The 21,809-nt window shown below is 41.5% G+C and overlaps 1 protein-coding gene across 1 annotated transcript in view; it reads left to right on the top strand.

Annotated features, from left to right (window-relative positions):
* Positions 1 to 21,809, top strand: part of CORIN (corin, serine peptidase) — a 251,745-nt gene that overhangs the window by 226,999 nt on the left and 2,937 nt on the right. Inside the window, exons 20-21 of the mRNA XM_080796927.1 lie at positions 13,724 to 13,995; positions 16,587 to 16,720. Of these exons, the coding sequence (XP_080653053.1) occupies positions 13,724 to 13,995; positions 16,587 to 16,720 (406 nt within the window). The remainder of the gene's footprint in view (positions 1 to 13,723; positions 13,996 to 16,586; positions 16,721 to 21,809) is intronic.

Raw genomic sequence — 21,809 nt, 5'->3', positions numbered from 1 at the left:
TCCCTATTTTTTTTTTCTTAGCTTTGCCACTTATTGTGCCACCATGGATCAATTCATAACTTCTCTGGGCCACAGTTTCTTCACCTGGGACATGAGGGAAATAACAGTTCCTACCTCACAGGGTCTGTGTGCGCAGTTGAAATAGTCTTGTACAAAGCCTTGAGAAGCTTGTCTGATACTGATCAGTGAGCTCTCACTAAAGGTCAACTTTTCTTTTAAAAACTACCAAAAACATGCATTCTCTCTTTTCCCTTTGCATTATGGCATGAGTAATTTTGCATTTTGCTGGCAGTATTTTCTTAAATTGTGTTTAGTTAGCCAACATATAATACATCATTAGTTTTTGATGTAGTGCTCAACGATTCATTCGTTGTGTGTAATACCCAGTGCTCATCACAACACATGCTAGCAATATTTTTATCTTCTTCCCTACTCTCTCTACTTTCTCATCATCCTCACAGTAACCCCTGTCACGGCCTAGCCAATGTCCCTTGACAGCCAAACACACATACATTTTTCACAGGATCCCACTGTTCGCTTTTACAATTTGGAATCACAGTCTTTGCTTTTGTTTATTGTTTTTCTCATACAACAACATATCATGGACCTCCCTCTAAGTCAATGGGTGTAGCTTGAGCTCATTCTTTTCCAAAACTAAATGATAGTCCCTTATCTAGATTTACCATAACTTTTTCTATTATTTCCCAGGTGATGGACATCCAGCTCACTACCATCTTAACCATACTATAATACATCTTCTCAAACAAAGCTACTCATCCACTGGTCCTCTTGTTTCTACAGACTAGAGTCCCAGCATCTATTCTTAGCTCTACCTGGGGGTTCCAGAGATGAATACACCTTTCTTACCTTGGAGTGATAACCTAGTAAGGAGGCAGCCATTTAAAAAAAAAAAAGAATAGAATATGATAAGGGATTATAAAATGAAAATGTACATATCTAGTTGAATGCTCCTCTAGGGAAAATAAAATATTAAAAAATCAAACCAGAAGCCCTTCTTGAGGACTTTTAATGTGTAAGATCCAAAATGATTGGAAGAATCTATATAGTATGTTGGGAAATACATGACAGTGTTATTGCTTTGGAAGGGGCCAGATGTTTCCAGATGTCTTGTCCAGTTTTGGTTTATATCCCTGTGATAAGTAGAGATGATACTAGCAAGAGTACATTCACCAAAACACGATGACTTAAATAAATCCAACAGTTCTTTAAAAGGAATAACTCTGTTTACCTGCTAGTTAAGCCAGGTTCTTATGCCTCTTGTGTCATTTCCATATGTGGTATCCAAGCTTCCTCTTTCACCGACAGCTCGGTGAAGTTCACAAGAGACCTTGCCGTAGAGAAGAAATACGTATTTATAGTTAAGGGAGATGGATATTATATCAAAGGTCTTGGTGAAATTTTATGAAACACTAAACAGAACTGTCGAGAGGGGCCTGGCCTGTCGAGAAAAAGCTAGAAATTGCCCAACTTCAAATAAGCCTTCGCTTGAATGTGTGCTAATAACAGATTCCATTTTACAGTCCTCTCCGGTGGCCTGTGGACTTCGAGAACTTCTCATTGTAAGCCCGATTCTCTGCTGGAGCCATCAGCTGCTGCAATTAATGGGATTCACTTCATAGTGTGATTCCGTACTTTGGCAAGGCCCAGTGTGATCCGTCTTTAGGTCTTCTCAAGCCTGTCTCTTTTCATTATATCGGTTAAAAAAAAAAAAAAGGACAAGTTTGTTTTGCTGTCTTATGGAGTATTTAAAAATCCCAAATGAGAATTAAAAATGTATGAGATACTAAGCTGATCAGGCCAAGTCCCATAATGCCCTAATCACAAAACTTCAACACTTCTGAGAAAGAAAGACTGACTTTCAGGGGTAATTTAACAAGCGATTTTCTCTCTTCTTCTGTCTCTGAAAGTCTTAAGGCTGAACTTCTGAGGCTGGCCCACAAGTAGTCATTGTCAGGAGCGTCTAATTTCTCTTCAGGAAACGCACATGAAAAATGATCGCCTCACTACAGGACCATAACCCTTAACCCCACCATGTCCCCCACGCTGTGATTTCTCCCAACCAGCTCTTGTCTCCAACAGGACAGCAGCTGCTGGTCTGCACGTCTCCCACAATGACTTCAGTCCCCCAGTCTCCTCCTTGTGCCCTTTCTCTTCCCAGTTAACCTTGTGCACCAAGCTCATCACGTCAGTCCTCTTGCTGAGAACTACAAGGTCTTTGTCCCTGGATCTGTCTGCCATACACACTGGGCAGATCTCCGAAAAAGAGTGAATGTGAATACCACATTTTCAGATCCTAATATTCTTGCTTTTCAGAACTGAGGGAGAACGCTACCCAAGAGGACAGATCAGCACAGCACCATCCCTGACTTTCAACATCAGTTAGACCCTTAATACTACTCAATCATCTTTCTTTCTCCTTCTGGACAGCTCCCTCACTCATTCTCCACAAAACAAAATCACTGCTCTTGCCCCGCTCTCCTGGTCTAACAACAGTCTGTTAGTGTACTCAGAAAAGGAAGTGAGAAGCTTGGTCTGACTTCCTATTAAAAGTTAAATCATGTTGTGTCCTCATGATTCCCTCTTTATTTCTAGGTGTTTATGAACTGTGCCGATAATTCGCAGTTTGTTTTTCTGTTCCATCAACTTAAGCCATTTGATCCATTCCCATCAGTAACAGTGTCCACTAAAGCAGAAATTCCACATTTGGGTCCCATTCCTCCCTGGGGTGCTATTTTCCAGCAGCACTGAAAAGTAAGCAAGTGTGGTTTTAAAAAGTCCTCAGTATGGTGTAAGAGGATGGTCGAGTTTCTTCTTCTGTATATAGCTGTCCAATTTTCCCAGCACCTTTTATTGAAGAGACTATCTTTTTTCCACTGGATATTTTTTCCTGCTTGTCAAAGATTAGTTGACCATATTGTTGAGGGTCCATGTCTGGGCTCTCTACTCTGTTCCCTGGTCTCTGTGTCTGTTTTTGTGCCAATACCATGCTATCTTGGTGATCAAAGCTTTGTAATATCGCTTGAAATCCAGCAACGTGATGCCCCAGCTTTGTTTTTCTTTTTCAACATTTCCTTGGCCATTCGGGGTCTTTTCTGATTCCATACAAATTTAGGATTCTTTGTTCCAGCACTTTGAAAAATGCCTTTGGTATTTTGATCAGGATGGCATTGAAAGTATAGATTGCTCTGGGCAGCATAGGCATTTTAATCATGTTTATTCTTCTGATCTATGAGCTTCGAATGTTCTTCCATCTTTTTGTGTCTTCTTCAATTTATTTCATGAGTGTTCTGTAGTTCCAAGAGTATAGATCCTTTACCTCTTTGGCTAGGTTTATTCCAAAGTATCTTACGATTTTTGGTGCTATTGTAAATGGAATCGATTCTCTAATTTCTCTTTGTATAGTTACATTTTTAACATATAAGAAAGCAACTGATTTCTGTGCGTTGATTTTGTATCCTGCCACATTACTAAATTGCTGTATGAGTTCTAGTAATTTGGGGGGTGGAGTCTTTTGGGTTTTCCCACATAAAGTATCATGTCATCTGCAAAGAGAGAGAGTTTGACTTCTTCTTTGCCAATTTGAATACCTTTTATTTCTTTTTGTTGTCTGATTGCTGTTCCTAGGATTTCCAGTACTATGTTGAACAATGGTGGTGAGAGTAGGCATCCTTGTCATGTTCCTGATCTTAAGGGAAAGGCTCTCAGCTTTTCCCCATTGAGAATGATATTCACTGTGGGCTTTTCATACATGGTTTTTATGAAATTGAGGAATGTTCCCTCTATCCCGACACTATGAAGAATTTTAATCAGGAAAGGATGCTATAATTTGTCAAATGCTTTTTCTGCATCAATTGAGAGGACCATGTGGTTCTTATCTCTTCTCTTATTTATGTGTTCTGTCACATTGATTTGCAAATGTTGAACCACCCTTGCATCCCAGGGATAAATCCCACCTGGTCGTGATGGATAAGCCTATCACCCAGCAATTACACTACTGCGTGTTTACCCCAAAGATACAGATATAGTGAAAAGAAGGGCCATATGCACCCCAATGTTCATAGCAGCAATGTCCACAATAGCCAAACTGTGGAAGGAGCTGAGATGTTCTTCAACAGATGAATGGATAAAGAAGATGTGGTCCATATATAAAACAGAGTATTACTCAGCCATCCAGAAAGATGAATACCCAACATTTGCATCAATGTGGATGGCACTGGAGGAGATTATGCTGAGTGAAATAAGTCAAACAGTGTAAGACAAGTATTATATGGTTTCACTTATTGTGGAATATAAGGAATAGCATGGAGGACATTAGGAGAAGAAAGGGAGAAATGAAGAGGGGGGAATTAGAAGGGGAGATGAGCCGTGAGAGACTATGAACTCCAGGAATCAAATTGAAGGTTTCAGAGGGGAGGGGAAAGTGGGGGGTTGGGTTAGCCTGGTGATGGGTATTAAAGAGAGCACATGTTGCATGGAGCACTGGGTGTTTTATGCAAACAATGAATCACGGAACACTACATCAAAAACTAATGATGTACTGTATGGTGACTAACAAAACATAATAAAAAATTATATTTAAAAAAACAGTCCTTGGTGACAATGACCTGACTCTATGCTTGCCACTGTGCTGCCTCCTATGGAGATATTCTCTCTCATCCTCCTCTCTCCAGTGGAAAATATCTGGGTCTAGGATGTGGCTGGAAGTTGGCTTAAAATATGTGCCAAACCTTATAGTTTCTGGGGGGTCACAGAAACTGGGAGTTTCTCAAATGATCATCTAATAATATGGGACACTTCCAATATACCTCCGTAGTAAAGTCACTTTTCTACCCTAAGAGACGACTACCTGACATCTCCTTTCTCCCCTAATCCTCTCACCCTCCATTGGCCTCACATCATACTTCATAGAGAAAACAGACACCATCATATATTTCCCTTTGTCTTACCCTTAACCCCAACAAATTACCTGTAAATACGGCCACATCCCCTTCTTTCCCTTGAATTAATGTAGAAGATGTGTCTCTGTTTCTATTTAAGACAATCATATCCACCTTCATCTTTTTAAAAACTTTATTTTTAAAATCATCATTTCCATTTTGCATCAATTATTCCCTTATTGCCGGATCATTCTCTTCAACAGACTTGCCTTGATATCACTAACTTGAGTCCCCTTCTCTTTATTTTCCATCTCTCCTCAACTATTGCTCATTCTGCCTGGAATTCACAGTAAAACTCCCAACAGACTTTCATATAGTCACTGTCTCCCTTTTTCCACTTCCCGTCTTCTCCTCAGCCCACTCTGGTTGAGCTCTCATCAAGCTCATCACAGATATGTCACAGATACAGCAAAGTCTTTGATGACTTCCATCTTGCCATGTCCAGTGCTGACTTTTCAGTTTCCAACTTATTGGAACCCTCCCTAGTATTTCATCACCACATCTGTATTGAAATACTTTCTTCACTTTAATTTTAGAATATCAAAAATATTCCTGTTTTCCTCTTATTTCACCGACCTACCCATTTCTTTCTGTTTTCCCATCTCTTCCCTTTTTTAGGCCACTGAATGCTTTAATGCTCCAGAGCTATTATGGACCGCAGGCTTTGTTTCCCTTCCAAATGCACATGTTGAAACTCTAACCTCCAACAGAATGGAATTAGGAGGTGAGGCCCTTGAGAGGTAATTAAATCATGATGGTGGAAACCCCAAAATGGGAATAATGTCCACATAGAAAGAAGAGTACTTGCTACCTTTTGCTGCCATATGAGGTTACAAAAAGAAGATTTTTATCTATAAACTAGGAAGAATATCTTCACCAGAACCTAACCGTGCTATTACCCTGATATCCAGCCCCCAGAACTATGAGAAATAAATGTATCTTATTTAAGTCACTCACTCTATGGTAATTTGTTATAGCATCCCAAGCTAAGACAAGGACCCAATTCTTGGCTTTCTTATCTGTCTACAGTCGTCTCATAATATGGTTTCAAATACATGTCCGTATTTGAACAACTATGAATATCAAGTATTGATATGAATATCATTATGAATATAATATTTGAATATAAATATGAATATCGTACATTTATTCATGACTTCCAAACTTATATCTTCAGCCCGGCCCAGAATTTTCCCAACCAGGACCCCTACCCACTGACTTTAAACATGTGTATTTGACTAGATTAGATGAGATGTCCATTTGAGTGTGCAATAAACATCCTACTTTAATAGCCAAAACAGAAATTGATTTCTTACCTCTCTTACTGATCAAATAATTGTGTGCCTCAGAAACTTGCCCCATCTCAGTAAAAATCATCATTATCCATTGGTTTATCAAACCTAGGAATCATCCTTAATTCCTCTCACATTTACTCTAGTAATAATTTCTGTAGGATCTTCTTTCAAATTATCTCTAACCCAAGCACCTCTCACCATCTTCATGCTATAATCCTATTCTAAGCCATCATCATACCAGAGCTCACTATTATAATAGTTTCCTAGGGCTGTCATAACAAAATTCCATAAACTAGGTGGCTTGAACAACAGAATTTTATTATCTTACAATTCTGGAAGCTAGAAGTCCAAGATCTAGGTATGCTTAAAACCCTTCCCATTACAACAAGAATAAAATCTCCTCATCATGGCCTTTCAAGATCTAGTCCTACCTCTTGGACAACATCTCCCCCTAATCTCCCATGGTTCATGGGCTGCAGACATCAAGCCTTCTTTGTGTGTCTGAAATTTTCCAAGCTCATTTCTACCTCAGGCTGTTTGAACTTGCTGCTTTTGCAGGTAGAGTCACAAAAAGACCTCCTTCTGGTCATTAAAGTCTCTAAGTATGACTTTATCAAAGAGCTTCCCTAACTATTTGGCTACAGTGAAATCATCCCCCTCAGTCATCCATCATATAACCCTATTTTGTCACTTCTAAGTGCTCTAAAATATCTTATTTCTTTATATATTCTTTAGTGCAGTAGAATGAAATCTCTGTGAGGGCACGAATTGTCTGTCTTCCTCACCCTTGTGTTTTCATTTATTTCAGCATGGCCTATAGCAGCCATTCATAAATATTTGTTAACTGCCTAACCAGCCCCTTCTAGGTATTTCTTAGTAATAATATGTGCAGTTCTTTCAGTAGTTAGGACTATAATTTGTCTGGAACTAGAAATGTTAATTCATCTACTGAAGGTCGATGATATCTCACTGAGTCCTCCCAAATCTTAGACCACACATCAGTTCAGCATTGTCACGTATTAAGCACCTGTATGTTTTATCAAATGGAAGATGAATCTTCGGCATATTGTCTGGAGAACATCCTCTTTGAATGGAGAAATTGGAAGCAAAGGAAGCTCGAGACAGTTCTGTTTTGTCTTAGCTCTTTATTATTATTATTTTCTACAGACAGAAATTTTCCCATTTACCTGTTCTTGCATATTGTTTCAGGGAGAAGCCATTTTAAATTTTCCTACTTTTCTCCTTTTTAAACAAGCCCCTGCTCAGTCTATGACTAAGACTTTCCAGTAATTGTTACACTTTCATGCCTCTCTTCTGTGGTAGAGTTTGCAGTTGCAAAGCTCTGGGATCCTGATGTAGGCACATTCCCTTTAGCTGATTCTTCATTTTCTTATTGCAGTCACTTGTGATAGCAGCATCAGAATCTGGCATTTTATTTCTCTCCTCCCTCATGATCTGTACTTGCTCTAAGAGTCCCTGGATACAGTATCATGTCTGCCTTTTTTTTTCTCCAAACATTCTGAAATCTGATTCTTGAATTTCTAGGATATGTATCTGACTACCCTCTTCTCTTGCTTTTTTGGACCCTGGATAACAGGATAGTTCACTTTCTGTAATTTCACCACTGGTGACTAATTCCCCACCATGTCCAGGAGATATGTTCAGGAAACAGAAGATCTCTTCCTGCTGTCTGCCATCCTGTCACCCACCAGTGAGCCCACCATGTGACACGCTTCTCTGTGGCCAGTACCTGATTCCTATGTAGATGCCTGTGGACCTTCCTTTCTGTTCCAGAGAAGTTTAGTGGAAAAGTTGTGGTCTGGGGGTTTAAAGGACCAGTATTCTGGTCTGTTACCATACTTTACTACCTTTGTGACTTCAGATGAGTCATTCATCTGCTATGAGTCACTGCTTTCTCTTCTCTGAAAAGGAATAAGAATTCCTGTTACATCTCACAGTTGGCAAGAAGATCACTTGAAATAATGTGTATAGACATACTAGGAAAGCTATGAAGTAGAGCTCATACTACTATAAATCTAGGTTGCTGGTTTATTTGCTTATTGTATTGGCTTTTGTTTTTTGGGTTTTTTTGGGAGGGGGCCAACATTTAAAACTGCAGATACCTTAAAAAGAATCCAGAACTCTGGCTTCCCTTGAACACTGAAAAGGTCAGGTCCTACCTGGCTTTCCAACATGACAGCAATAAGCAGGAACAGGGAAGTGGATGACCCTCCAGATGGGTAGAGCCTGTGATTTGACTCTCTGCTATGACTCCTGCCCAGTCCCCCCACATATTCAGTCTGTGATCACCCCATTCTAAAGTCTGTTCCCTGGATGTGTCGAAGAGAATTCCTTTACAAGTACCAAGGGCAGAGCACAATATTAAAAGTAAGACAGTTGGGATGCCTGAGTGGCTTAGTTAGTTAAGCATCTGTCTTTGGCTCAGGTCATGATCCCAGGATCTTGGGATGGAGCCTCTCAGCAGGGAGCCTGTGTCTCCTTCTCCCTCTGCCTGCTACTCCTCCTACTTGTGCTCTCTCTCTCTGTATAAAATATATATAAATATATACATGAATATATATTTTTATATATATATATATATCTAAAAATAAGAGGGTTGTGAGATTTGTAGAATAGCAAATACTATTGTGTGATATTTCTTAGGGCAAATTTGGTCACCTTCAAACTACCTCCAAATCAAACTGCCTCCAAATCACCACTTAGCTGTGTTATTTCTGGAGTAATACTTGTAAAATATGGTGATTTCTATCACAGGTGTTAATTATAAATATTAATTTTCTTTCCTTAAAATGATAAATGTTAAATATATGATATTAAAGCAAAACCAGAAAGGATGAAAGAAAGGGAAATTTTATGCTTTTCAGAAAAGATGAAAATAGAAAATCTCTAAACCTGGCTAGCTGAAGTAAGTAAAAATGTGGCATTTTTGTATCTAAACTAGGGTTCAGACTGGTAAATCGTAAACCAAATTGACTGGTTCTTATGACCAAGGGCGGTGTGCCTGTAATTTTGTATAAATTTTCCTGCATGTCATCTAAAATATATACATAGCTGGGCTTTCTTTCTAGAGCTGATGATTGAAGAATTCTACATCAAAATCATATTATCTCAATGTTCTCTGTAAAGTGTATCCATGGTTATAGCAGTGTATAAGCATGGAGTAAATTAGACAAAAAATGTGAATTTCAGACAAGGAAATGCCATGTGGAGCCAGAATCAAAGGAGGAAAGGGTCTCTTAATGTCTTCCTCAGCCATTTTCATTGTGAATGATTGATTTTCACTGGGCTTCCTTTCCTGCTTCGTCCCTCTCAGAGAATGAAGGGGTCTTTGCAGAAACTTCTTTAAGATGTGCCAGTTCTCTATGCTGCTGATTTGAGGTCTGACAGCTCAGTTTGAAAAAGTCCCCCCTATGGTTAAGATTTTCAGCAGCTATACTTGTCTTTTTTCCTTTGTCCCTCAAAACTCTTTTCATTGAAAAGCCCTTAAGAACATAGCTTGTTCTTCTCCACAGAGGGTAATATGAACTGATATTAGACTCATGTGGCATTAATATTGTCCTAAATTTTTTTCCCCCTTTTTGCTTCCACCAAGACAGGGTTGTCTCTGCCATTATTCCTGACTCATTCTTTCGGGCATGTTTAATACGTTCATATACCATTGATACACAGTTCCCTCACTCACATCCCCATTTCTTTTTTTTTTTTAAAGATTTTATTTATTTATTTGAAACAGAGAGAGAGATCACAAGTAAGCAGAGAGAGGCGGGGAAGCAGACTCCCTGCCGAGCAGAGAGCCTGATGTGGGGCTCGATCCCAGGACTCTGAGACCATGACCTGAGCTGAAGGCAGAGGCTCAACCCATTGAGCCACCCAGGCGCCCCTCACATCCCCATTTCTAATAACAGGTTGTGGTTTTCCTGGTTTTTACCAGACTTGAGGAAAAAAAAAAAAAGCATTAAAGAGACTTCATTTTTTCCATCACACTCAAAAAGTGGAAAAAAACAATATCCTCACTGTTTACAAAAATTATGTAAATTTCCTATGTACTCTTTGGTGTGTTTGTTTGTTTGTGGTGATGTTAATGTCATAAGGATAGTAGCTTGTGTAGTAATAAACTACTAGGTACAAGTTATAACATTTCGCAGTTTTATTTCTCACTATTAGAATTAGATTAAGCACAATATAGTAATTAAGTCTGACACTTGTTATTTCATCTTGTTACAAATAATTTGCAGTGTTCAACTATTTGAAATACTGCTCGTTATTTGAGCAAATGGATGAATATTTGTTAGGAGCAAAATTTAGTAGCTCTGAATCAAGGTCAAGACGCTATTAAGTAGGCAGAAATTTGAAAGAAATTATTGCTTGATTTCAGATGCCTTAAATAATAGAATCTCAAGTGAATATTGAATTTCTCAAATGGTCATGCACTTACTTCTGTAGACGATAAAATGGAAGTAACAAGGGAAGAAGGGAAGGAAGGGAGGAAGGAGAAGTGAGGAAAAGGAGGAAGTGAGGGAGAGGAGGAAGGAGGGGAGAGAAAGAGAAAGAATGGAGGGACAGAGAGAGAAAAGGGGGGATTGAGGAAAAGAAAAGGAAGGAAGGAAGGAAAGAAAATAGAGGGGAATAGAAAGGAAGGAGGGAAGGAAAGAGGGAAAGAAAGAAAAAGAAAAAAATGAAGGAAGGAAGAAAAGAAAAGAAAGATGTTCTTTCAGTGATGGCTTTATTTAATGAAAATAATTCTTCTGGAATAGCATCTTATTATGCTCATGAGATAGCGCTTCCTGCATTTTACTATGATTGTTTCTTTAATTGTTCATCTTCACTCAAGTTTGTGTGGATGGAATCATGTCTTTCTTGCTTGTTGTAATCCCTGCACAATGTTTGGCATGGAGGAGTTGCTGTAAATCTATACCTATCTACATGTTTATATCTAATACCTATATCTATATCTACATTCGAAGAATGACATCAGTTCCTATTTGTATAGTGCTAGAATTATTATTTTTCACAATGGCCAAAGGATAGAATGTGCGGGCCGTGTAGAGCCGTCTTTCAGTAGTGTACTCCAAGAATCCAACAATGCCATAAACAGCTTGAATGCTGACCTTGGCCACTTCTTCCCTTACCCTTCTGAGAGGATAATCTTTGCCATGCATGAGAACACAATGAAGAAAAGCATGCCAAGGAAAGGAGGAATGTGGGTGAGTTTTAATCTGAGACTCTTAAAAGTCTGGATTCCCAGGCCCCAGCCCAAAACTTGCAATTGACATGGGGTGATGCCCAGAAAATCGGTGTTTAAAAGCTTCAGCCTGGGTTGAAAGACAACTGTTTAGTGGGTCAGATCAACCTACTTTAGTTGGACAAGGTCCCAAATGGGGCCAGAGGTGGCATGGCTCACTTACCCTACCCCTGAGGAGGGAGTATCCGCTAGGAAAGCCCCACTAGCACTGCAGTCCTCTCCACGTCCATTCCTTTGCTCCTGGCCCACTCTGGTTGTCCAGAGTGGACTGAGACTGGGAATGGAAGAGAGGGTAGAGGGACTGATGAAGAACAGATCTTGCCTATGTGGCGGGATTTGGCCCCTAGTACATGTTTTGAAACAACGTGCATTGAGCCGTCGTTAAACAAACACTTGCTGAGAAGCCACTGCATGTTAGTCCCAAGGCCCTGTGAATACAGGAGTGAACAAGACCAAGCAAGTCCCTGGTCTCACGGAACTTACATTCTGGGTGCATGGCAGAGAACAGACAAACAGCTGTGCCAGTGTCACTGATATCAGTGAGATGGAAATTAAACCAAGGTCAAGAGTAGAGAGTGATGGGGACAGAATAAAGCCTAGTCTGGGTGGCCAAGGAGGGCAGCAGGGAAGAGGTGGTGTTTGAGCTGACACCTTGAAGAAGAGAAGGCGTTAAGGTCGAAAGCCTCTGGGTTGGGGGTGTCCTTAGCGTATCCAAAAAGAGAAAATCCTTGGGGTTGGAATGGAGCAGGTCAGCTTAGAGGCCATGAAGAGTCTACAGTGTTATCTCAAGCGTGACCCAAAGTCCCTGGAGAATTATGAGCAGGAAATGGACTCAATCTAATTTTGTTTTTAAAAAGATTACTCTGCTGCCATGAGGAAAATGGGCCCAGTGTGCTAAGAGTAGAAGAAAGGCCACCAACTGGGAGGCCATTGCAGTCATCCAAGTACATGACAGTGGTTTATATTAAGATAGATTGCGGAGGAAGGAGACATAGCAAGATTCAGGGTATATTTGAAAGTGGAGTGGTGAAGACTTGCTGATGAAGATGGTGTTGGGATAAGAAAAAGAGATGATTCAGCTCTGCCACATGGTTATAAATACTAAATATCTGTAAGATGAATTCTGAATGCTTAGAACATAGTCAAATACATGAAAAGCACTGAAAGATCTTAGCTCTCATTAAACATACAAGCGAGTGTGTCAAATGGATAATTGGGTATTTAAGTTTGCAGCTCAGTGGGGAGGGTGGAGATGCACGTTTGGGAGTTCCCAGGATTTGGTGGCATTTAAAAACCACTGGACTCCATGAGATCTTACAGGGGATAATTAGATTCCATAATCTTATCATGGAATAAGAAGATGGACAGAAGAGCCCTGGGACACTTGGACATAGACTTGAGAGCAGAGAAGAAGAGGAGACAAGAGGAAAAAATGAAAAGAAAGGAGGGGCGCCTGGGTGGCTCAGTCGGTTAAGTGTCTTCCTTCAGCTCAGGTCATGATCCCGGGGTCCTGGGATGGAGTCCCACACTGGGCTCCCTGCTCAGTGGGGAGTCTCTTTCTCCCTCTGCCTGCAGTTCCCCCAGCTTGCGTGTGTGCTCTCTCTCTGACAAATAAATAAAATCTTCAAAAATATATGAAAAGAAAGAAGAGTAAAAAGTCGAGGCTAAGACATTCCTCAAAGAAGGAGCAAGTGCCTCAGAGAAATGGCAAGTTTTCAAGGGAACCTTCTGAAAATTTCAAGCCAAATGCTTAAAAAGGTGACCTGCTACTTCCAGTGGTCAGTCTCAGACTGCATTGTTTTCGAACTCTCGCTGGGATTATTCTAGTCAATGCATCTAAAAACACTTCACTCAATTAACTTTCAGGACTCTCCATGTGCCAGAATTTCCTCTTTCTTCTTCATGTCTTTTTATTATTTTTCCCACTCAGTGAAGCAAGCAACACTCCCCCCACCACGCCTGCCTTTCAAACCGAAACAAGTTTTATTTTCCAGAATACCCCCATTCTAGAAGCACGAGTTTTGCTTTCCATGAGAATGCGTTTACGAATTGCTCAGGCCGTTATAGAAAGGCCTCTAATATATAAATATGTTGGGCATGGAAAGAGCCATTATTTACGTAAATAAGGCATTTTCAAAATCACATGTAAATTTCAAAATTTAAATTTGCGTTCAAGATGCCCATAGCTCTTGAATTCGTTTTTTCAGGCGAGAGAACGCTGCCGTCTGGAAAGTGGTGTTTGGCATCAACAATCTGGACCACCCGTCGACGTTCATGCAGACACGCCTGGTGAAGACCATCGTCCTGCACCCTCGCTATAGCCGAGCCGTGGTGGACTATGACATCAGCATCGTGGAGCTAAGCGAAGACGTCAATGAAACCAGCTACGTCCGGCCGGTCTGCTTGCCCAGCTCAGAGCAGGCCTTGGAACCCGATACGTACTGCTACATCACAGGCTGGGGGCACATGGGCAACAAAAGTAAGTCAGGAGCCTTGGCAGTGCTCGCCCCTCCCTTTATACCCGAATACCACGGTGCTACCTCCCAGGCTTTGGCAACAATTTCCGATTTCCGCTTCTAGAAGTGGAGCCACAAATGGCAAATGGGAGAGGGCAGTACTTCGTGTGCTTAGACCTGCCACACTCAGAGGCAGCCTCACAAATCCTTCCCCACACCTCAGATTTTCTCCTCAGGGAGCCACGACCCACGTTTGTGGAGCCGCCAGGCGAGAGAAGGCCTGTTGGTCCTCCTGGCTTGAGGCTGTCTCTACCAGTGATTCCCACCCCAGGGTCAGAGTCCCTTGGTGCCTCTCTCGAGCAGCTGGGCTGTTCCAGTCCCCCTGTCAAGCTACACACATGGTCCCATTTCCTGTTCTGTGTTATGATTTGGTCTTGTCAACATCTATAACACAGCCTGTGAGTCCGTCCAGAAAGAAAACGGACTTGCTCTTTGCCTATTTAAATTGATGGAATTTGGCTCCCTGGGTGATTTAAACATATAAAACCTATAAACATTAAAGAATTAGTACTGTTTACTCCCAGCCCCCGCAATGGACCCCCTCATTTTGTTTGACCTATTAAAAGTGTAGAATAAGACTTTAGAATAAATAAGTGTAATAATAATTGTAATACTACATTATTATTGATTAACATTATTAATAAAGTGTAATAATAAGTGTAATAATAATAATAAAGTATAGAATAAGACTGTAATCAATGAGATAGTTTCTTTAACAGTAAGTGCTGGCTGCTCCGACTTTCTCAAGAGTAATGCCATGGCTCTCGGGAATGGCGAGGGACGTTGGTGTCCCGCTATCTACCTTTGCAACTGCCAATCTGAAGCACAGATTTTTCGTTCCTTAAAATTTAGTCAAAGTTTTGGGCTAAGTTGAGTTTCTTTTCTACATAATCAATTAACAACAAAGAAAAAGCCAAGAAACAGAGGTGTGTCAATGACTTCCGAAGCGCTCCCATGAAAGACCTTCGAAGGCAGTGTTGGACATATGACGTCACCATTCCTGTAGACCTCGGTTTTTCAAAGCCATAATCACTACTGTGGTGTGATATAACAGCAGAATATACTTTATATCATCCCTCCTTGTATTGTTTCTATAATATCTGCATCAGACTCAACAATCATGTAGCATCATACATACCACACATATGGTGTAGCGTGAAGGGTGGGGGTCTGAATTCAGTGAGAAAGTTCTGATTGACCCTGACTTCCTAGCTTACCATAAAGTGGAAAAAAATAATAGCAACTGTCTAATTCACAGGATTATTGTAACGATTCAAGACCGTAGACCCAGAAAACGCTGAGTGCATGTCCAGACCTACCACTAGTACCCAATAAACGTTAGTGATGGGTTCCTATTACCATTCTTTTGACAACTCTCCAAAACTGTTTCCATCATATTGATTTTCCAGATGTGCTCCTTTCTTCCCATAAGCTACCCTGTACATATATATACACTGCTTCACAATCACTATCTAAAAGGGGAACGATGTGTACAATTTGTAGGTCTCAACAACAAAAGACTATGCTTCAAGAAACCCATTATTGGGGCGCCTGGGTGGCTCGGTGGGTTGGGGCCTCTGCCTTCGGCTCGGGTCGTGATCCCAGGGTCCTGGGATCGAGCCCCGCATCCGACTCTCTGCTCAGCAGGGAGCCTGCTTCCCCCTCTCTCTATCTGCCTGCCTCTCTGCCTACTTGTGATCTCTGTCTATCAGATGAATAAATAAAATTTAAAAAAAAAAAAAAAAAAAAAAAAAAAAGAAACCCATTATTATTCCATGAGAACTTAGAAACAGAATTTGTGTGTTCCCTCTGTTGATAGCAAGGGATGGCTTTGTTCCTTTCAACATCTTTCTATCATCCCTTCAAGAATTATAGGTTCTGGGGCGCCTGGGTGGCTCAGTGGGTTAAAGCCTCTGCCTTTGGCTCAGGTTGTGATCTCAGGGTCCTGGGATCAAGCCCCACATTGGGCTCTCTGCTCAGCGAGAAGCCTGTTTCCCTCTCTCTCTCTCTGCCTGCCTCTCTGCCTACTTATGATCTCTCTGTCAAATAAATAAATAAAATCTTAAAAAAAAAAAAAAACCAATTACAGGTTCTTACCACCGGTAATGGCCACGGTAACATGGTGAGACACAGTCTTTAAACCTAAGATAAAGTCCCCCTTCCCCTGTTAGACCCGATGGGAGAGCCAGGCTAACCCACCGTCTGGGGCTGGGCCCTGGCTTGATTATTTTTCTTTTCATCATGTAGCTGTTGTTCTTGTTGAAGCATATATTAAGAGGGGAAAAGCAGGAGCCATGTTACCTAACCAGGTTATTGATCCCGTCCGTGCCTCGGTTTCTCATTAATAAAATAAAGGTGTTTAACTAGATGACCACTGTCAACACTTCTCACTGAAAATTCTGATGCCAAACAAGCCTCGTCTTTGGAATGGCATTTTAAGTAAATATGGTTCTCTGGGTATACAGAGGTAATCATTTCCTGTACGGCTAGCCTCATTTTTGAGTCAAATTGCCCTCTTAGATCTTTTGTTTCTTTTTCTTTTTTAAAATCCCAGTGCCTTTTAAGCTGCAAGAGGGAGAGGTCCGCATCATCTCCCTGGAGCAGTGCCAGTCCTACTTCGACATGAAGACCATCACCGCGCGGATGATATGCGCCGGCTACGAGTCTGGTACCGTGGACTCGTGCATGGTAAATTGCTCTCCGCGTCGCGAGGACAGTCAGTTCTGCGGTCATGTCAGATCCTGGTCAAAATCCTGGTTCCAATTTTCTCACGTCAGTGGGGGCCCTATAAACTCATTATTATTCACATGCCACCCTTTGGGAATAGTTTTCGGAGATTGCTTATTACCCGAGGTTTAATTATTCACAGTCTGTACTCTCTCCGGTGTCCAAGCGACCCCCCTCACTGCCTCCATGCCCTTCGCTCTGGTCGCCTTCAGCTCTCTCACCTACTGCCTGGGACCAGCATCCCATCAGGGTGATGGCAGTAAAGCCCACACACATCCCAGCTTCCAAGGGTGTGTGACAGAATGACCTTTGTCTCTGGAGTCGTTCGCACTGGTGTTGCCTGGGCCTGCCTCTGATTGCCAGCATGTCCTGAACTATCACTGGACAGGACCTTTCAACACCCAGGATTTCCGGTCACAGTGGTTTGCCGAGCATGCTATCTTCCAAAGCAGGGAGGCGTTTTTATTTTTACCCAATAAATGCTCATTGACTATTGGACTGGCTCCCAGGGGAGAATAAAAAGGTACAAGTGCTCAAAGAAGCTTATTTTTTCCCCATTTTTAAATCTTAATTCCACTGACTTAAATACAATGTGATGCTAGTTTCAGGGGTACAACAGAGTGATTCCACACTTCCATGCATCACCCTGTGCTCGTCATGACATGTGCGCTCCTTAGTCCCCATCTCGTATCACACCCATCCCCCACCCACCTCCCCTCTGACAACCAGCCATTTGTTCTCTACCACTATGAGTCTGTTTCTTGGCTTGTCTCTCTTTTTCTCCCCTATGTTCATTTGTTTTGTTTCTTAAATTCCACATATGAGTGAAATCATACAGTATTTGTCTTTCTCTGACTGAGTTTGCTCAGCATACTACCCTCTAGTCCCATCCATATCATTGCAAATGGCAAGACTGCATTCTTTTTATGGCCAAATATTCTGTTGTATAGACGTACCACATCTTCTTTATCCATTCTCTCAATGGAATAGACAGTTGGGCTGTTTCCACAGTTTTGCTATTGTAAATAATGCTGCAGTAAACACAGGGGGACACCTATCCCTTTGAAGGAGTGTTTTTGTATTCTTTGGGTAAATATCCACTAGTGTGATTACTGGATCATAGGGTGGTTCTATTTTTAACTTTTTGAAGAATCGCCATACTGCTTTCCACAGTGGTTGTACCAGTTTGCATTCCCACCAACAGGGCAAGAGGGCACCTTTGTCTCCACATCCTCACTAACACTTGCTTCTCAAGTTTTTGATGTTGGCTACTCTGACAGGTGGAAGGTGGTATCTCGGTGTAGTTTTGATTTGCATTTTCCTGATGATGAGTGATGTTAAACATCTTTTTTGTGTGTCTGTGGGCCATCTGGGTATCTTCTTTGGAGAAATATCTGTTCATGTCTTTCGCCCATTTGTTGATTGGATTATTTGTTTTTAGGGTGTTGAATTGTAGAAGTTCCTTATCAATTTTAAAAACTAACCCTTTATCAGAATGTCATTTAAAAATACCTTCTCCCATTCCATAGGCTTTTAGTTTTGTTGATTATTTCTTTCACTGTGCAGAAGATTTTGATTTCGATGTAGTCCCAATAGTTTATTTTTGCTTTTATTTCCTTTGCCTCAGGAGACATATCTAGAAAAATATTGCTGAGGCCGATATCAGAGAGATTACTGCCTGTGCTCTCTTCTAGAACTTTTTATGGTTTCAGGTATCATATTTAGGACTTTAAAATTTTTGAGTTTATTTTTGTGTATGGTGAAAAAGGTGGTCCGGTTTCATTCTTTGGTGTGTAGCTGACTAGTTTTCCCAGAACTTGTTGGAGGGAGATTTTCCCGTTGGATATTCTTTACTGCTTTGTCAAAAAGTAATGAACCATGTAATTATGGGTTCATTTCTGTTTTTTTTTTTTTTAAAGATTTTATTTATTTAGTTGACAGAGATCACAAGTAGGCAGACAGGCAGGCAGAGAGAGAAGGGGAAGCAGGCTCCCCGCTGAGCAGAGAGCCTGATTCAGGGCTCGATCCGAGGACCCTGGGATCATGACCTGAGCTGAAGGCAGATGCTTTAACCCACTGAGCCACCCAGACACCCCTTGGGTTTTCTATTCTGCTCCATTGATCTATGTGCCTATTTTTGTACAGTATCATACTGTTTTGATTACTACAGTGTTGCAATATAACTTGAAGACTGAAATTCTGATACCTCTTGGCTGTTTGGGGTCTTTTGTGGTTCGATATAAATTTTAGGACTATTTGTTCTAGTTCTGTGAAAAGTGCTATTGGTATTTTGATAGGGATTGCATTAAATTCATAGACTGCTTTGATAGCATAGACAATTTTACAATATTTGTTCTTCCAATCCATGAGCATGGAATGTCTTTCCATTTCTTTGTGTCATCTTTGATTTCCTTCATCAGTGTTTTATAGTTTTCAGAGTACAAGTCTTTCATCTCTTTGGTGGAAAAAAAAATTCCTTTAAATGGAATTTTTTTTTCTTAATTTCTCTTTCTATTTCAAAGAAGCTTGTAACAGAGTTGGGAAGGCAGTATTATATGCCCCAGCTAGGAAACACATTGGTTATTACACTACCGTGGGGCAGATCAGATCACCCCGCAAATTGAAGTGAAGAAGAGTTTGACGATGTTATTACTGCTAACACAACATAATAAAAGAACACTTTTGGTAGCCTGTTTCAGAATGGGCAAATCAGAGGACCGGAAATGGCCCAGTGGTGATTCCTTCGTTGTTGTGGGAAACAGGGAGGCCAGCAGATGATCGCTTGGGGTTTCACTGAGGTCACAGTCTCTTCTGCCTCCTGGCCACAAATCAGTTGAGGTGGGCTGTGGAGGAGGAGTTCCCGCCTTCAGGCAAGAGGCCCAGGTTTGATTTCCCAAGCCAAACACGCCAATAAATAAATAAATAAATAATAAAAAAAAATAGAAAGAAATAAAGTGTTTGGGAAGGCAGCATGATATGGGGCTTGGGACACAGGATTTGCAGCCTGACACGTTCGGCTTGAATCCCATCTCTGCCTGTAAGAACAATGTGACCTGGAGAAGTTACCTAACCTCTAGCATCACAAGCTGGGGCTGATTCTAATTTTCAGGGTGTTTTGAGGATTACCCTAGTCAATGTAGGTGAAAGCCCATCTTTCGCTTCCCCACGTGTGATGTCTGACACGCTCACTCAGTGAATAGTAATTAGCACCGATCGGTTAGTGCTTGTTGTGTTTCAGTATCTCTTCCAAATGCTAAGAACCCATTTAAGCCTCATCATCTGTTCTCGGGGCAGTGTTAACTGTTTTTGCTATTTTAGAAATCAAGGAAACAAGGGAGCTGAGAGGTTAAGTCATTTCCCCATCTCGCCCAGCATGAAGGTGGTAGAGTGAGGCTATGAGCTCAGCAAGTCTGGCTTCAGAGTCTAAGTGCTCGACCGCCACACTCTCCTGGGAGCAGTGATTCGTGTGCATACATTTCTCCCTGTCCCCAAGATGGTCTGGAGTTGTGTCCCAGGCTGGTGCCTCTTCATCTCTTGGTAACTGCTAAAGGAGAAGGGAGGAGATTCTTTGAAAGAGAACTGAAGTCCAAGCACAGACGTGCTCATGTCATGTTGTCCCATAGGAGCTAGGTCCAGCCAGCCTTGGCAGTAGTGGGAATTCAACACTGTGGCGGTCTTCAATGCATACCAGGTAGACTCCAGTACGACCCACGGAGAAACAAGTCCTCAAAAGCTCCTTTTGACCAGGTCCGGAGCAAGATCATTCACAGAACCTCTCATTATGTTCCTCCCTTGAATCCACAGGTCACACTGGAAGCTGTGGACCCTTCTGTTAAGGTCTAGAAATCATGGGGATCAATACTGAAGCCAAGCCTAAACTTTGGCCAAAAGCCCAGTATTACGAAAAGGGGACCAAAAAAGAGCGAAATGTGCCCTTTCCTGTATTCTCCCTTGCATTCGAATTTCTTCTTCCTCCCCTCTCTTTCTGCACCTGACAAACGTCTATTTGTCTCACGAGGCCTTGCTCAAAACCCACACCTTGGGAAGCTACTTTTCGCTCCCCCTCCAACAGGCTGTAATCCCTCATTCCTCTGATGACTCCTTTGTGTACTGGCCTTTGGATCTAGCTTTCAAGTAGAGTTATGCTTCTTACCCAAGCAGACTTTTGGCCACTCAGAGCCAAAAAATCCTGCCTCCTTCATCCGCATAGATCCTATACAGACTCTGGCAAAGAGTAAATGCCAAGCAATTATTTGGCTTAATTCTTTTTTTTTTTTTCATTTTATTTATTTGACAGAGAGAGATCACAAGTAGGCAGAGAGGCAGGTGGGGGTGGGGGGGCAGTAGCATGTTCCCTGCTGAGCAGAGAGCCCGATGTGGGGCTCGATCCCAGGACCCTGAGATCATGACCTGAGCCGAAGGCAGAGGCTTTAACCCACTGAGCCACCCAGGCGCCCATATTTGGCTTAATTCTTAATCTGGAAGTATAGAGATGCTGACCTGTACACGTCCTGTTTTGTTTTATTTTTTTAAGTGCTAGTTACATTTATTTTTATTGACAATGTCTCTCAGTATACGGAGTTCCCAAGTTACCATGTGTCCCTTTCCCATTCTCCTCTCTGAAGAGCCTTTTTTTTTTTCTCCCCTTCTTTTTTTTGAAGAGCCTTCTTTTTTGAGAGGCAACATAGACAGGTCCCACTTGAATCACTCTGGCATAACAAACCGCTCAACGTCAGTCAGCATCTTAGCATTCCTTTTATATGAGGGGAGGTGAAAAAAATCGTGGAATATGTCTAATAAAATGTTTTCAGTAAATTTTGCTTTAAAAAACTCAACTAGGCTTTCAGGCACCCATTCAACCCCTTGCGAGGACCGTCATTATTTAGGCTTTACGTCATACACGTAAAGACGGCTATTTCCACAGGGGCACACAGCACAGTCAAAAATCTCATTCTGCTCAAATAGCGGTGGTATCTGCTCACACTTCTAGAGAGCCCAGTAGTTACTGAGTCAGAGTCACGGTCATGGACTGCGTGGGTCTAATTCGAGC

Source organism: Martes martes (assembly GCF_963455335.1).
Source record: "Martes martes genome assembly, chromosome: 2".
NCBI lineage: Eukaryota > Metazoa > Chordata > Mammalia > Carnivora > Mustelidae > Martes > Martes martes.
This window is presented reverse-complemented; position numbering and strand designations above follow the sequence as displayed.